Source organism: Schistocerca piceifrons, chromosome 1 (assembly GCF_021461385.2).
Source record: "Schistocerca piceifrons isolate TAMUIC-IGC-003096 chromosome 1, iqSchPice1.1, whole genome shotgun sequence".
Classification (NCBI taxonomy): Eukaryota; Metazoa; Arthropoda; class Insecta; order Orthoptera; family Acrididae; genus Schistocerca; species Schistocerca piceifrons.
Genome location: NC_060138.1, coordinates 1024583394 through 1024600880, shown reverse-complemented (window position 1 = coordinate 1024600880; position 17487 = coordinate 1024583394). Strand labels below are relative to the sequence as shown.

The window sequence follows — 17487 nt, the reverse complement described above, 5'->3', positions numbered from 1 at the left end:
ATGAGAACAGGTATGTCTGCATTACAGGTTTCTTTATTTAAGCCGATTAATGTATCCATTAGGCCTGCATATGGTTAACGGATTTATAACATTTTCTCCGATTGAAACTCTACTCGTATGGAATTAACACATTTTACGCTCTCCACAACATGTACCCTTTCTGTATAATGCATCTCGTTGTTGGTAATACAGAAATATTCACGACTTTGTACTGTAGGCGATATTATTAAGGAAACAAGAACTAGCTGAACATAGAACGTGTTTCAGTAGTTTCCAAAGTCCATCGAGAAGTAACGGCCCGAAAATTAAATTTGTACACTGTTCAAACTTCGTCTGACCACCATAATGGAGGATCGCCGTATTGTGCACAAAGTACATAGTAACCACTTCAGATCTGTGCCCGTCATTCGCGAACAAGTCATGAACTCCCTGCAACATTCTGTCATCCCGCTCCTTTGATCGGAGAGTAGCCGCACTAGGGAATTCTCGTCCTATGCGTAAGCTGCTATTGATACCGTCACACAAACGGCTGCATTTTGAGTGGTGCCTCGACTGGGAAGCATGGACTGGAGATGAATGGATTCGCGTAGTTTTCAGTGATGAACCGAGGCTCTGCACTACCCTGGATGATCATCGAGGGCTATCATGCCGGCGACCTGGAAAGAGTTGCTGTTCTACCATTGTTTCCGAGAGGCACAGTTGTGTTAGTCCTGGTGTCACGGTGTGGGGAGCCATCCAGTTACGACTCCAGCGACTGAAGGAACTCTGATGGCACGACAGTACGCCACTGACGTACTGCAGCCTCAGCTGTCACCTATCACGAGTCAATACCATGCTGCCGTTTTTTAACATGACAATGCTCGTCCACACACTACACGTCCCTCTATGAACTGCCTGCTTGATGTTGAGATACTCACGTGACCAGCAAGGTTGGCGAATCTGTCCCCAATACAACGGCCGGCCGGAAAGGCCGAGCGGTTCTAGGCGCTGCAGTCTGGAACCGTGCGACCGCTACGGTCGCAGGTTCGAATCCTGCCTCGGGCGTGGATGTGTGTGTTGTCCTTAGGTTAGTTAGGTTTAAGTAGTTCTATGTTCTAGGGGACTAATGACCTCAAAAGTTAAGTCCCATAATGCCCAGAGCCAGTTTGAACCAATACAACGTGTGTGGAACGAGCTCGCATGTAAACTCTGTCCCAGTGCCACTATCCAGGATATCAATGACAGTTACAACAGTTGTGGGCCAGTCTACCTTAGGAGACGATACAACGGCCTAATGACACCTTACCCAACAGTACCATTAGACATGTCCTCTAATTCTGCTTCTCTTTCACTGAAGATAGCAGTGTCCATCAGCGAATCTGACACCTTGAATTTTAATCCTTCTAATGAACCTTTCATTTCCACCATTGCTTCTTCGATATTTAGATTGAACAGCAGTAGCGAAAGGCTATATCACTGTGTTATATCCTTTCTAATTCGAGCGCTTTGTTCTTGCTCTCCTATCTTACTTTTCCCTCTGAGTCTTGTTCATATTACACATTACCTGTCTTTCCCTACAACTTTCATTTATTGTCCTGATACCCTCTAAAGCCTCGCACAGTTTTACTTTTTCGTTCGGATAACACTCTCACCCGTTAAATATCGACATACTGCAGTTGTTAGGACTGATTAATGCAACACTGTACTGTTTTCAATCACTTCCGAGCATTCTGAAACTCTTCTCGAAAACAGATAGTCCACACGCTATTGGTGAAGAATAAGTGTTTGCCCAGCAAAATTTCTTCTTTCTAATGTCATTTTGGAGTGCCAATTTAAGCAGTATCGCATTCTCCTGGCTGCCTAGGCCATTAACCTTAACACACATTCGTCCTCTGTTAGGGAAAATCTCTCATTTTATGTGACAAAGTGTTAAATGTGTGTACTCTTCTTTTCAATAGCTCTCGATTACGCTTAAAGAGCTCCTTGCATAAATGCTGCAATTGAGCAGTTAAAATAAGCTCCGCATATCAACTTTACGCTTTATCCTACCCACTGTGAATAATGCCTTTGAATACTTCTAGTTGTGTCAATATACACTGAAGCTCCAAAGAAACTGGTATAGGTATGCGTATTCAAATACAGAGGTATGTAAACAGCAGAATACGCCGCTGCGATAGGGAACGCCTATAAAAGACAAGTCTCTGGCGAAGTTGTTAGATCGGTTACTGGTGCCATAATGGTAGGTTGAAATGGATATGAGCGTATGGCATCGTTGCCTGGGAGGCCCCGATTCGGGGAAGTACGGCCGCCAGGTGCAAGTCTTAATTCATTCGACGCCACAATTGGTGTCTTGCGCGCTGGTGATGAGGATTAAACTATGATGAGGGCTACACAACACTCAGTCCCCGAGCGGTGAAAAATCTCCGGTTCCGGCGGGAATCGAACCCGGTCCCGCTTGCATGGGAGACGAGCAGGTTACCACGCAGCTAAGCGGGCGGACAATGGCAGGTTATCAAGATTTAATTGAACTTGAACGTGGTATCACAGTCGGCGCACGAGCGATGGGTCACAGCATTTCCGAAGTAACGATGAAGTGGGGATTTTCCCGCACAGCCATTTCACGACTGTGGAATCCGGTAAAATATCAAATATCCGACATAGCTACAGCCGGAAAAAGATCCTGTAAGAAGGGGGCCAACGACGACTGAAGAGAATCGTTGAACGTGACAGAAGTGCAACCCTTCCGTAAATTGCTGCAGATTTCAATCTGGGCCATCAACAAGCGGCAGCGTGCGAACCATTCAACGAAACATCATCGATATGGGCTTTCGGAGCCGAAGGCCCACTCGTGTACCGTTGATGACTTCACGACACAAAGCTTTAAGCCTCGCCTGGGCCCATCAACACGGCCAATGGACTGTTGATGGTTGGAAACAGGTTGTCTGGTCGGACAAGTCTCTTTTCAAATTGTATCGACCGGATGGACGTGTAAGGGTATGGAGACAACCTCATGAATCCACTGACCCTGCATGCCAGCAGGGGATTGTTGAAGCTGGCGGAGGCTCTGTGATGGTGTGGGGCGTGTGCAGTTGGAGTGATATGGGACCCCTGATACGTCTAGATACGACTCTGACAGATGACACGTACGTAAGCATCCTGTCTGATCATCTGCATCAGTTCACGTCCACTGTGCATTCCGACGGACTTGGGCAATTCCAGCAGGACAATGCGACACCCCACACGTCCAGAATTACTACTGTGTGACTCCAGGAACCCTCTTCTGAATTTAAACACTTCCGCTGGTTACCACGCTCCCCAGATATGAACATTATCGAGCATATCTGGGATGCCTTGCAATGTGCTGTTCAGAAGAGATGTCAACCTCCCCCCCCCCCGCCCCCCCATATTCTTACGTATTTATGGACAGCCCTGCAGGATTCATGGTGTCAATTCCGTCCAGCACTGCTTCAGACATTAGTCGAGTCGATGCCATGTCGTGTTGCTGCACTTCTGCGTGCTCGCGGGGATCCTACACGATATTAGGCACGTGTACCAGTTTCCTTGGCTCTTCAGTGCACATTCAAATAATAAAACAACCCACAAGTACTAAGTTCGTAGTGTTCTATATACACTCCTGGAAATGGAAAAAAGAACGCATTGACACCGGTGTGTCAGACCCACCATACTTGCTCCGGACACTGCGAGAGGGCTGTACAAGCAATGATCACACGCACGGCACAGTGGACACACCAGGAACCGCGGTGTTGGCCGTCGAATGGCGCTAGCTGTGCAGCATTTGTGCATCGCCGCCGTCAGTGTCAGCCAGTTTGCCGTGGCATACGGAGCTCCATCGCAGTCTTTAACACTGGTAGCATGCCGCGACAGCGTGGACGTGAACCGTATGTGCAGTTGACGGACTTTGAGCGAGGGCGTATAGTGGGCATGCGGGAGGCCGGGTGGACGTACCGCCGAATTGCTCAACACGTGGGGCGTGAGGTCTCCACAGTACATCGATGTTGTCGCCAGTGGTCGGCGGAAGGTGCACGTGCCCGTCGACCTGGGACCGGACCGCAGCGACGCACGGATGCACGCCAAGACCGTAGGATCCTACGCAGTGCCGTAGGGGACCGCACCGCCACTTCCCAGCAAATTAGGGACACTGTTGCTCCTGGGGTATCGGCGAGGACCATTCGCAACCGTCTCCATGAACCTGGGCTACGGTCCCGCACACCGTTAGGCCGTCTTCCGCTCACGCCCCAACATCGTGCAGCCCGCCTCCAGTGGTGTCGCGACAGGCGTGAATGGAGGGACGAATGGAGACGTGTCGTCTTCAGCGATGAGAGTCGCTTCTGCCTTGGTGCCAATGATGGTCGTATGCGTGTTTGGCGCCGTGCAGGTGAGCGCCACAATCAGGACTGCATACGACCGAGGCACACAGGGCCAACACCCGGCATCATGGTGTGGGGAGCGATCTCCTACACTGGCCATACACCACTGGTGATCGTCGAGGGGACACTGAATAGTGCACGGTACATCCAAACCGTCATCGAACCCATCGTTCTACCATTCCTAGACCGGCAAGGGAACTTGCTGTTCCAACAGGACAATGCACGTCCGCATGTATCCCGTGCCACCCAACGTGCTCTAGAAGGTGTAAGTCAACTACCCTGGCCAGCAAGATCTCCGGATTGTCCCCCATTGAGCATGTTTGGGACTGGATGAAGCGTCGTCTCACGCGGTCTGCACGTCCAGCACGAACGCTGGTCCAACTGAGGCGCCAGGTGGAAATGACATGGCAAGCCGTTCCACAGGACTACACCCAGCATCTCTACGATCGTCTCCATGGGAGAATAGCAGCCTGCATTTCTGCGAAAGGTGGATATACACTGTACTAGTGACGACATTGTGCATGCTCTGTTGCCTGTGTCTATATGCCTGTGGTTCTGTCAGTGTGATCATGTGATGTATCTGACCCCAGGAATGTGTCAATAAAGTTTCCCCTTCCTGGGACAATGAATTCACGGTGTTCTTATGTCAATTTCCAGGAGTGTATATGGGAATGTCTCATTCACTAAACCACACACACACACACACACACAGACACACACACACACACACACACACACACACACACACATACACTCTACAGCCGGAAAAAGATCCTGCAAGAAGGTTCAAATGGCTCTGAGCACTATAGGACTTAACATCTGAGGGCATCAGTCCCCGAGAACTTAGAACTACTTAAACCTAACTAACCTAAGGACATCACACACATCCATGCCCGACGCAGGATTCAACCTGCGACCGTAGCGGTCGCGCGGTTCCAGACTGTAGCGCCTAGAACCGCTCGGCCACTAAGGCCGGCTGCAAGAAGGGGGCCAACGACGACACACACAGACACACACACACACACACACACACACACACACACACATACAATACTTTATTAGCAGTATCTTTTAGATGATGTGACAAGAGCTATACAGAGATACGACGGCTGCATCGCTTGCAAAGGGTCCGCATGCTTGGGATACAGCCTAAAGTCCTGTCCACACCAGCTGCTCAGCGTAAAACCGAGAATAGATGTACGGGGCTTCGCGGCCGGTGTTGGCGTCAAGCCGCACCGTTCTGCACAGAAACAAACAAGTTGCGCGCATTGTCGATATATCAGAGGAAACGATTCGTTAGTGCGCGGCTCTCTGCCGATGGCGTTTCTCGTTTCCCTTTCATTTTTAGTGGAACATCTACGAACACTCTGCTACATTCGCGCAGTTCTGCGCGTTCTGCATTGCGATTTCGAGCGCAGAGCGGGCAGTCCGTTGCAAAATCCATAACCGTTTAGCAGATTTCGTAGTCTGTTGCATTAAATATTTCTCGAGAAAGAAGAAAAACTTTCCATACTTTCAATGCCTTCATCATCTTGCTTGCCTGATAACTACATACATAATTTGTTTTTTCCCCTGTATGTGTTGTTAATGTTGTTGTGGTGGTTTGATGCATCGCTCTACACGTTTATACAGTATACGCTTCTTCATCTCTGCATAATTACTGCAACCTACATCCATTTGAATCAGCTTACTGCATTCAAGCCTCATTCTTGTTCTACTGTTTTGATCCTCGCCGGCCGCTGTGGCCGAGCGGTTCTAGGCGCTTCAGTCCGGAACCGCGCTGCTGCTAGCGTCGTAGGTTCGAATCCTGCCTCGGGCATGGATGTGTGTGATGTCGTTAGGTTAGTTAGGTTTAAGTAGTTATAAGTCTAGGGGATTAATGACCTCAGATGTTAAATCCCATAGTGCTTAGAGCCATTTGAACCATTTTTCTGATCGTCCAGACTTCCCTCCATTACCAAATTAACGCCTCCTTGGTGCGTCAGGATGTAGTCTATCAACTGATCCCTTCTTTTATTCAAGTAGTGCCACAAATTTCTTCTTTTTTTTCAGTTCGATCCAGTACATCCTCACTAGCTATCTGATCTACCATTACAATCTTTAGAATTCTTCTGTAGCGCCATATTTCAAAAGCTCCTGATCTCGTCTTATCTGAAGTTACACTTACGTACAAGGCCACAGTCCAGACCAATACCTACAGGAAACAAAAAAATTACGACATACACTGAGGTGACGAAAGTCATGAGATAGCGGTATGCGCATTTTACAGATGGCGACAGTACACAAGGCATATAAGCGCAGTGCATTAGCGAAGCTGTCATTTGTACTCAGATGACTGATGTAAAAAGACGTCCGATGTGATTATAGTCGCACGACGGGAATTAACAGACTTTGAACACGAAATGGTAGTTGGCGCTAGACGCATGGGTCATTCCATTTCAGAACTCATTAGCAACTTCAATAGTCCACAGAAAATTACAGGGACTGCCTCTCACCACGGACAACGCAGTGGCCGGCAGGCCTTCATTTACTGACCGAGAGCAACGGCGTTTGTGTTAAGTTGTGTGTTAACAGGCAAGTAACACTGCGTGAAATAACCGCAGAAATCAATGTGTGGGAAGTATGACGAACGTATCAGTTAAGTCTTTGCTGCGATGTTTGGCGTTAATGGTCTGCAGCAGCTGAAGACCGACTCGAGTACCTTTGGTAAGAGCACGACATGCCTGCAGCGCTTCTCCTTGGCTCGATTGGACCCTAGACGACTGGAAAACCCTGGCCTGATCTAATGAGTCCCGAATTCAGCTGATATGAGTTGATGGTAGGGTTCGAGTGTGGCACATGGTCCAAGAAGCCATGGACCAAAGTTATCAACAAGGCACTGTACAAGCTGGTGGTATCTCCATTACAGTGTGGGCTCTGTTTACATGGAATGCCCTCGGTTCCACAAAAAAAAAAAAAGAATCACTTACTGCAAATGGTTATGTTCCGCTACTTGGAGACCATCTGCAGCTATTCAGAGACTTTTCGCTCCCAAATAGCGATGTAATTTCTATGGATGGCAATACGCCATGTCACGGGGCCACAATTGATCGCGATTGGTTTGGAGAACATTCTGAACAATTCGAGAGAATGATTTACCCATCCCGATGGTCCGGCATGGACAATACTTAGAGGTCAGTTCGTGCACAAAAGCCTGTTCCGCCAACACTTTCGCAGTTATGGACGGCCATAGAGGCAGCATCACTCAGTAATGCCGTAGAGGACTTCCAACGACTTGTTGAGCCCATTCCACGTCGAGCTGTTTGCACTGCACCGAGCAGATGGAGTTCCGGCACGATATTAGGAGGTACCCCATGACTTTTGTCACGTCAAAGTAAAAACAAACCGGTTCAAATGGCTCTGAGCACTATGGGACTTAATATCTGAGGTCAGCAGTCCCTTGACTTAAAACTATTTAAACCAAACTAACCTAAGTACATCACTCACATCCATGCCCCAGGCAGGATTCGAACCAGCTACCGTAGCAGCAGCGCGGTTCTGGACTGAAGCGCCTAGAACCGCTCGGCCACAGCGGCCGGCAATGTAAAGTCACGTGGGCGGCAGCCGACCACGTTGATACTTAACAGTCTTATTGCATACAGGATGGTTTTCTCGATCAAAAAATCCATGCTTCAAAAATATATTGGCTTCATTCCTCGTAATATGACGCGTTTAGGACTTAGCCATCTTGGTGCACGTAGATGTGAAGCTTACAAAATGTGCACGTAACAATCAAAATCTTTAGAAAAGACTTCCTAAGACGTAAATTTATATTCGATGTTAACAGTTAACGCTGTCTTCTTATTGCCAGTCTACATTCTGTATCCTCCATACTTCGGCCATCGTCCGTTATTTTACTACCCAAATAGCAAAGCTCATCTACTACTGCAGAATGGATCCATCAATCTGCAGCGGAGTGTGCGCTGTTCTGAAATTTTCTGGCTGGACCGCAGCTCGAACCTGGAATGTTGCCCTGCGCTGGCAACGTTCGCATCAGCCGAGATACTCAGGCACGACCGCCGGCCCGCCCTCTCTGTTTCACTTTGACCAGTACGTCTTTCCTAACTTTACAGAAGTTCTCCTGCATACCTACAGGGAGCACCTCCGGCAGAAGCGACATCGCACAAAAATTGACTTAAGCAAAAAAAAAAATAGTTCAAATGGCTCTAAGCACTATGGAACTTAACATCTGAGGTCATCAGTCCCCTGGACGTAGAACTACTTAAACCTAACTAACTTAAGGACGTCACACACATCCATGCCCGAGGCAGGATTCGAATCTGCGTCCGTAGCAGCAGCGCGGTTCCGGACTGAAGCGCCTAGAATCGCTGGCCCACAGCGGCCGGCTCTTTAGCTACAGCCTCAAGGATTGTTTCCGGAATGAAACTTTCACTCAGCAACGGGGAGTGCGCCGATTTGAAGCTTCCTGGCAGATTCGAAGCAACTACACTCCACTGCAGAGGGCAAAATGAAAGGAAACGCTTTATCAACTTCAAACGTTTTCTAATACTTAATAATTAAGGATGGAAAGATTTTATGCAATAGCTATAAAACACGCTTTTTGGAGCTATGGGGGAATGATGTGAAACAATAGAATAGCGCAAATGCAAAGTTCACTAAAAAGAATATCTTAAATGGTATCCTGCCACAAACTGACTCTATGGATAGCGTTCCAAAACCTACATATGCGTACTGATTTTCGTCATTGGCATAAAAAAGGTTCCGAGTAATATGTTGCATGTGTGAGAGTTGTTGCGTAAGGATACACGAACAAGACGTGCAAGCAGATATGTGATATTAACATTTCTGCGAATTTTCTCATTAGAATGCCAATATTCAACAATAGGGTATTTACAAAAACGCTATGGAATAGGTATAAATTCCCAAATACGCTTCACTGTACAAAATAAAAGTAACGGATAGTGTCCATCTTGTTCTTCTGTATCTACGTAGACTAAACACAAAAATACTTGTCTCTTTAGAGTTCTACTACCTGCCAAGAAACTATCTTGATTGGTGTATGTAATATGCTAAGCGCCTATTCCATACTCGGGACATTCGTAAATCTCATGGAAATTTCGTATTCTCGCTTGTAGCATCTCATAAAGAATGTGAAAAACAATTTGTATGGTTTGTATGAAATTTATATTTCAGTTTTTCATCGTGTGAAGTAGAAAAATTATATTTTCAAATACATTTGTCTAAAGCAGTTACATTATTTCATTAAAAGAAAACGTTCTTTGCTGACAAAGAAAGCCTTTGCGAGTCAGAAGCATATTGTCTATAACGTTTAAAAAATATTTTGATAGGGTCCTTTAAAGCGCTTTAGAGAAGACAAGAACAGACAGATGGGGCAGTAATATCCCGCTTCTTCTGCCTTTCTGCCAACAATAAAGACATAGCAAAATTATTCGAAATTTTCGTCTGTTGCCTTACAGTAACAAGCAAGTGAGAAGTATGACGCCGTTGTGGTCGCCAGAGTGAAGATCTTATGCAGATAGCGCTACTCACCGACAGCACCAGCAGCACTAGATACATGGAGTAACACTTCATGTGAGACTCCGTTCGTAGTCACAGCGATAGTGTGAAAGTATTGTTCCGCAGACCCATGTCCGTCGAGTTCGCCGAACTCTGTTGACGTACCACGAGACTGGTGGCTACTGGCGTGATATTCATCGCCACTTCGCCGCGCCAGCTCCGTCATCCGCAACAGTCGTCACATCCGATAAGATATCCGATCGGACCTCTTTGGTGGAGAGATTATGAGTTATCACAAGACGGCGTTATGACAGCCCGATACAAAGGTACGACCGTGTCTTTGAACATACACGCATAATAATTGACGTGTTATACATATGTTACTCTTTGCTGAAGTGACACTAGCGCAAGTCAGAGTACTTAAGTATATTTACTTCGTAAAATATCGAGCGAGGTGGCGCCGTGGTTAGCATACTGGACTCGCATTCGGGAGGACGACAGTTCAAACCCGCCTCCGGCCATCCTGATTTAGGTTTTCCGTGATTTCCCTAAATGGGTTCAGGCAAATGCCGGGATGGTTCCTTTGAAAAGGCACGGCCGGCTTCCTTCCTCACCCTTCCCTGATCCGATGCGACCGTTGACCTTGCTGGTTGGTCCCTCCCACAGATCAGCCAACCAACCAGCTACGTAAAATGAAGAATGAGTAACTGTTCAATCCTTGTAATGATGTTACGAAATTCCTGGCAGATTGAAACTGTGCGCCGGACCGAGACTCGAACTCGGGACCTTCGCCTTTCGCGGGCAAATGCTCTACCGACTGGGCTGCCCAAGCACGACTCATGGTCAGTACCTGTCCTCACAGGTTTACTTCCACGAGTACCTCGTCCCCTACCTTCCAAACTTCACAGAAACTCTCCTGCAAAACTTGCAAGCTAGCACTCCTGGAAGAAAGTATATTGCGGAGACCTGGCTTAGCCACAGCCTTTCTCAGGAGAGCTTCTGTGAAGTATGGAGGATTGCAGACGAAATACTGGTGGAAGTAAAGCTGTTCGGAGAGGTTCTGTATCGTGCTTCAGTAGCTCATTCGGTAGATCAACTGCTTGTGAAAGGTAAAGGTTCTGAGCTCGAGTCTGGGTCCCGCACACAGCTTTAATCTGCCAGTAAGTTTCATATCAGCGCACACTCCGGTGCAGGGTAAGAACTTCATTCTGGAATGTTACTAAATTATTTACTCCAGAGTATTCTAACAATCAAAATGGTTCAAATGGCTCTAAGCGCTACGGAACTTAACATCTGAGCTCATCAGTCCCCTAGACTTAGAACTACTTAATCCTAACTAACCTAAGGACATCACACACACACACATCCATGCCCGAGGTAGGATTCGAACCTCCGACCGTAGCAGCAGCGCGGTTCCGGACTGAAGCGCCTAGAACCGCTCGGCACATCTTGAACTTGGTCATTATAGTACCGGAGGCGTTTTAGAAAAGAAAACTACATTCACACACCTTATTGGAGGGTGAGTGTTGTGGACTCCGCTTGTAGTGCTACAGCTCCTGGAGAGTGGCGTTTGGCGAAGATAACTCTAGGCCAGATTTTTGGATGCGAGGTGTGTGACAAAGAGATAGAGGCAGAAATAGATAGATAGGTAGATAGAGAGATAAATATAGATAGATAGATAGATAGATAGATGGATAGATAGATTGAGTGAGTGAGAGAGAGAGCTCGGAGCGAGCTGGAGCACTGAAGGCTTGTAACTTCGAATTGTTTGTTTTCTCTGTTCAATAGTAGGAGTTCCAGCATACGCTTAATACCCTAAAACATAAGTATGTTTGTAGGCTTACTCTACTTTTTAAATTATTTAATTAATGTATTTAAACTACATCTGTTACTATACGGGAACCTTATAGTCAAATGTCAGTTTTAATACCATTTGAAATGGAGGTGCCTTTGCCTTCTACAATGAAGAACGAAAGAAACGAGCGTAGGTTTGCGTATTCAAATACAGAGATATGTAAACAGGTAGAATATGGCGCTGCGGTCGACAACGTCTATATACGACAACAAGTGATGGCGTAGCTGTTAGATCGGTTACTGCTGCTACAATGGCAGGTTATCAAGATTTAAGTGGGTTTGAAAGTGTTGTTACAGTCGGCGCACGAGCGATGAGACACAGCACCTCCGAGATAGCGTTGAAGTGGGGACCTTCCCGTACGACCATTTCACGACTGTACCGTGAATATCAGGAATCCGGCGAAACATCAAATCTGCGGCTGGAAAAAGATCCTGCAAGAACGGGACCAATGACGACTGAAGAGAATCGTTCAACGTGACAGAAGTGCAACCCTTCCGCAAATTGCTGCAAATTTATATGCTGGGCCATCAATAAGTGTCAGCGTGCCAACCCTTCAACGAAACGTAACTGATATGGGCTTTCGGAGCCGGAGCCGAAGGCCCACTCGTGTGATGACTGCGTGACACAAAGCTTTACGCCTCGCTTTTGCCCGTCAACACCAACATTGGACTGTTGATGACTGGAAACATGTTGTCTGGTCGGACGAGTCTCGTTTCAAATTGTAACGAGCGGATGGACGTGTACGGGTGTGCATGTCAGTAGGGGACTGTTCGAGCTGGTGGAAGCTCTGTAACAGTGTGGGGCGTGTGCAGTTGGAGTGATATGGGACCCCAGATACGTGTATGTACGACTCTGACAGGTAACACGTACGTGAGCATCCTGTCTGATCACCTGCATCCATTCATGTCCACTGTACATACCGACGGACTTCGGCAATTCCAGCAGGACAGTGCTGCACCCGACATGTCCAGAACTGCTACAGAGTTGCTCCAGGAACACTCTTCTGAGTTTAAACACTTCCGCTGGCCACCAAACTCCCCAGACATGAACATTATTGAGCATATCTGGGATGCCTTGCAACGTACTGTTCAGAAGAGATCTCCACCCCCTCTTACTCTTATCCCTGCAATATTATGGTGCCGATTCCCTCCAGCACTACTTCAGACGTTAGTCGAGTTCATGCCACGTCATATTGTGTGTGCTCGTGGGGGCCCTATACGATGCTAGGCAGGAGTACAAGTTTCTTTGACTCTTCAGTGTAGTTTTAAATTTAGGCTTTGACATGGCAGCTAACTTCAACTAAAAACGTCAAACCAATGAAACTATAAATTTGATTTGGCATTTTACTGAAGGTAATTGTCATCTCAAAGCATATATTTAAAAATAGAAGGTAAAAACATTTGTCCATTATTGTGCCGAAACTGATTATTTCTCAGTTATAAAATGAAAATTTGAGTCAGTTTCCATACCTGAAAGAGCAGAGTGAATGTGCTGCGGATAAGTACAATGTGATCGAACAACAATAACAAAATATAATGTAGATTCCTAGTGAGACAGAAATAAGAGTTGATTAGTTAAAAACAGTCACATTCTTAAAAATGAAATCTATAAGTATTTTTCACATCAAAATATGTCTCTCAGTGAACACCTTCTAGAGCTAAGAACACTTGCACATAGTTAAAGAGGCCTACATCTCTCTGAGACGACATACGGATGAATACAAGGCTTTTTATCCATAACATTTATAAAAGGCATATCAATGTTACGGTAAAAGAATCAGATTAATGGTATGTATCAAATGTTATTTAAATACATTAATTAAATCATTTAAAAATGTTAATTAAATTTACAAACGTACTTATATTTTAGGCTATTAAGCGTATGCTGGAGCTGCTTCTAGTGAGCAGAGAGAACAGACAATTCCAAGTTCCAAGCTCTTAGTGCTCCATCTCGCTCCGAGGTGCTCTCTCTCTCTCTCTCTCTCTCTCTCTCTCTCTCTCTTTCTCTCTCTACCTATCTATTTATCTGTCTATCTATCTATCTACCCACATACCTATCTAGCTATCTTTCTCTGTCTCTACCTGTTTCTCTCACTCCTCGCATCCAAATATCTGACCCAGAGCTATCTTCACCAAACGATTCTCTCTGGCAGCTGTAGCACTATAAACGGGGCCCACGACAACACTCACCCAGTCATCGAAAAGATGATTTCCGACTATTGTTGAACGGTCTCCAATAAGGGTACGTCCTTTGAACTGGCGTAAAATAACTGATTTAATTGCATGAGTCTGAGCGAAGAGGATCGTACCCCTATCCCTATTTTCCAGCCCCGACACTGAACGTATGAAGGCACAAAATGTAATTCAATTGTATGACGCATTTGAATTCCTCTGTGAAACAAATATCGTATGTCTTGCTAAATGTTGGAAAATCCCAGTGCGTATCGAACAATGAGGTATAAGGAATTCCTGAAGCACAGTATAGTGACAGCTGTCTTCAAATCCGGTGCGTTGTTGTAGCAGCAGAATACCAAATTAATGTTGTTGTAATGCAACGTAATAAGCAAACGAAAAAATTGCGACTACCTAGATTGCTGAGGTTGTCAGCAGTGGGACACACGATGGGTACCGACCTGTACCTACATGCACCAATAACGTGTAGAACAGCTCAGCGCAGCTTCCGATCGAAAACTGTATGTTCGTGAAGTGGGCCCCACATTATTCACAAGAAACTGCGTTAAGTGTTCCGATAAAACTCTTGGGACGAAAAAATGGTTCAAATGGCTCTAAGCGCTATGGGACATAACATCTGAGGTCATCAGTCCCCTAGCCTTAGAACTACTTAAACCTAACTAACCTAAGGACATCACACACATCCATGCCCGAGGCAGGATTCGAACCTGCGACCATAGCAGGTGCGCAGTTCGCGACTGAAGTACTTAGAACCGCTCGGTCACAGCGGCCGGCCTCTTGAGACGCTATCCAGAACCGTGATAGGAACTGCCATCAGAAGTCCAGTACATTTTCTGTGGTGGAAGTGGGTCTCTCGTTATTGCAATTATCTCGTAAACTACTATCTGCACCAAAAAAAATGTGAAAGTTTTCTGTAGGACACTTGGGGAGCTATTCAGAACTGTGACCATAATTTTATGTTTGCAAATTGGCAAATAATTTTTCTACAGCATTAAAATTACGAGTGTTTTCTTAGCGAAATTCTGGAGTATTACTTAAATATACTATAGAGAACTCTAAAACCATAGCATATCCGCCAAGAACTCTGAAAAAAATGTGTATTTCTCGAAAGTCGGATGCCAACTTCACAGCAAGTTAGCTATTCAGAAATATTATCGTAATTTTTTTCGCAGAATTCTACACAACTATTGATTTTTTTTTTTTAGAGAGAACTCTAGAAGTATAGCATATCTACCACGAACTCTGAAAAAAATTTATATTTCTCGAAACTCGGGTGCCAGCTTTACACCACTGTGAAAATGGCTCCCTCATTATTGCAGTTATGTCATAAAGTATTATCTGCACAAAAAAATTTCGTTAGGGTTCGCTGTTGAATTCTTGGGAGCTAGTCAGAACTGTGATTATTATTTTTTTCGCAAATTTGGCAACTACTATTTTTCTAGAACATTAAAATTTTCGCAATTACTAGTGCTTTCTTCGCTAAATTCTGCAGGACTATTCAAATTTTGTATACAGAACTATAGAACTGTGGCATACCTACCAAAAACTCTGAAAAAATGTGTACGAGTATATTTAAAAGTCGGGTGCCAACTTCACCAGACATTCGGATGGGGCTTGCTGTCGGTTGGATGAGACCATGACTACGGCGCGTTTTCTGTGAGTTCTCTGTGCCATCAAATGGGTCGCAATGCTTGCTCGCCATCACAAAGCGACAGGGACATCACTTGGTCTGCTTTTCTCGCCTGGTCAGCTCTTCTGGCTATTCTGTTATAGCTGAAAGGTGTCTCAACTTCGCTTTTCAGTAACAGTGGCTTGCATATTTTGCGCTGTTGGCATACTGAATAAGTAGCCTACTCCTGTACTGTGAACATGTCTTCTTAGTTCACAATGCGTAGTCACAATAATTACTGCACATCCCTCCCTATGACGTAGTTTTAAAGTATTGGCGCTAGGCAGTTCAATGCTCCAGACTAGGTCGTGGCACAACTACCCCATCCCCCCCCCCCTCCGCCCCCCCACCACCTTCCCCCTTCCTTCGAAGAAATCTGGCCTCCGCATTTCTTCCTGTTTACGTATGTGGACAAAAAACTTCTGACAAATGTTCTACAAGTGACATAATGATACAAAATGAATACAGGTTTTTCCTTTTCCTCTTACTCTAATTTAGCATAAACCACACGGTTCATTGATTATTCCTTAACCTAAGTTGTTCTTCATCACGAAGTAAACTAACAAAACAAAGTTACCAAAACGCCACTTTTTCAGCAAATTCCTTTAACAACTGCAGACGTAACATTTTAAACTTCTAAAGAACAATTTTTTTTTTCAAAATTCGCTCTAAAGGCGAATTGTAAAAGTGACGAACAGAAGGTGCTGGTGCTAGCTCCACAGGCTTCTTTATTCTAAACGTAATTGGCAATTATCGTGGAATTACGTCAATATAACGTGCGAATGTAATAGTTGCCATATTGTTTGTCCTGTTGTAGAAGTAACACTTGTACATTGGCAACCGATCTGCAACAAGTATTGTTTGTTCCACCTCTATATTACAATTTCTTTGTTCATGTTCATAACAACAGTGAGGCAATAGTGTAATGGACGGTTCAAATGGCTCTGAGCACTATGGGACTTAACTTCTGAGGCCATCAGTCCCCTAGAACTTAGAACTACTTAAACCTAACCTAAGGACATCACACACATCCATGCCCGAGGCAGGATTAGAACCTGCGACCGTAGCGGTCGCGCGGTTTCGAGACTGCAGTGCCTAGAACCGTTCGGTCACTCCGGCCGGCGGCAATAATGTAATTCTGCAGTGAGGATGAAGAGTCTGATGGGATTAATAGTACAGCATTATGTCTACTCGATGTTCTGAATTCCAGAACAAAAACCGTGTACTTATATATACACCGATCAGACAGAACGTTATCACCATCTACCTGATAGACGGGACGTCCGCCTTTGGCACGGATAACAGTTGCGACGCTTCGTGGCATGGAAGCAGTGAGGCCTTGGTAGGTCGCAGGAGGGAATTCGCACCACATCTGCACACACAAGTCACTTCATCCTCGTAAATTCCGGAGAGGGGGCAACGAGCTCTGACGCCACGTTCAATCACATCTCAGATTATTTCGATCGGCTTCAGATCTGGCGAGATGGGGGGCCAGTACATCAATTGGAACTCGCCAATGTGTTTCTCGGAAACACTCCATCTCACTCCTGGCGTTGTGACATGGCGCATTGTCTTACTGAAAAATGGCCTGTCATCGGGAAACATTGTCGTCATGAAGGTGTGTATGTGGTCTGCAACCACTGTACGATACTCCTTGGCAGTGGTAGTGCCTTCACGAGCTCCACTGGACTCTTGGATGCCCACGTGAATGTTCCCCAGAACATACTGAAGCCGCCGCCAGCTTGTCTCCTTTCTACAGTACTGGTGTCAAAGGGCTATTCCCCTGGAAGAAGACGGATTGGCGTCCTCCAATCGTCATGTTGTACAAGGTACCAAGATTCAACAGGCCGTGCAACGTTCTGCCACTGCGCCAACGTCCAGTACACA

The 17487-nt window shown here is 45.8% G+C and overlaps 1 protein-coding gene across 1 annotated transcript in view; it reads right to left on the bottom strand.

Moving 5' to 3' along the window:
* The window catches only part of LOC124710511 (calcitonin gene-related peptide type 1 receptor-like), a 263198-nt gene extending 253200 nt beyond the window's left edge, over positions 1-9998 (bottom strand). Inside the window, exon 1 of the mRNA XM_047240931.1 lies at positions 9918-9998. Coding sequence (XP_047096887.1) covers positions 9918-9959 — 42 coding nt within the window. The 5' untranslated portion in view covers positions 9960-9998. The remainder of the gene's footprint in view (positions 1-9917) is intronic.
* Positions 9999-17487: the final 7489 nt, after the last annotated feature.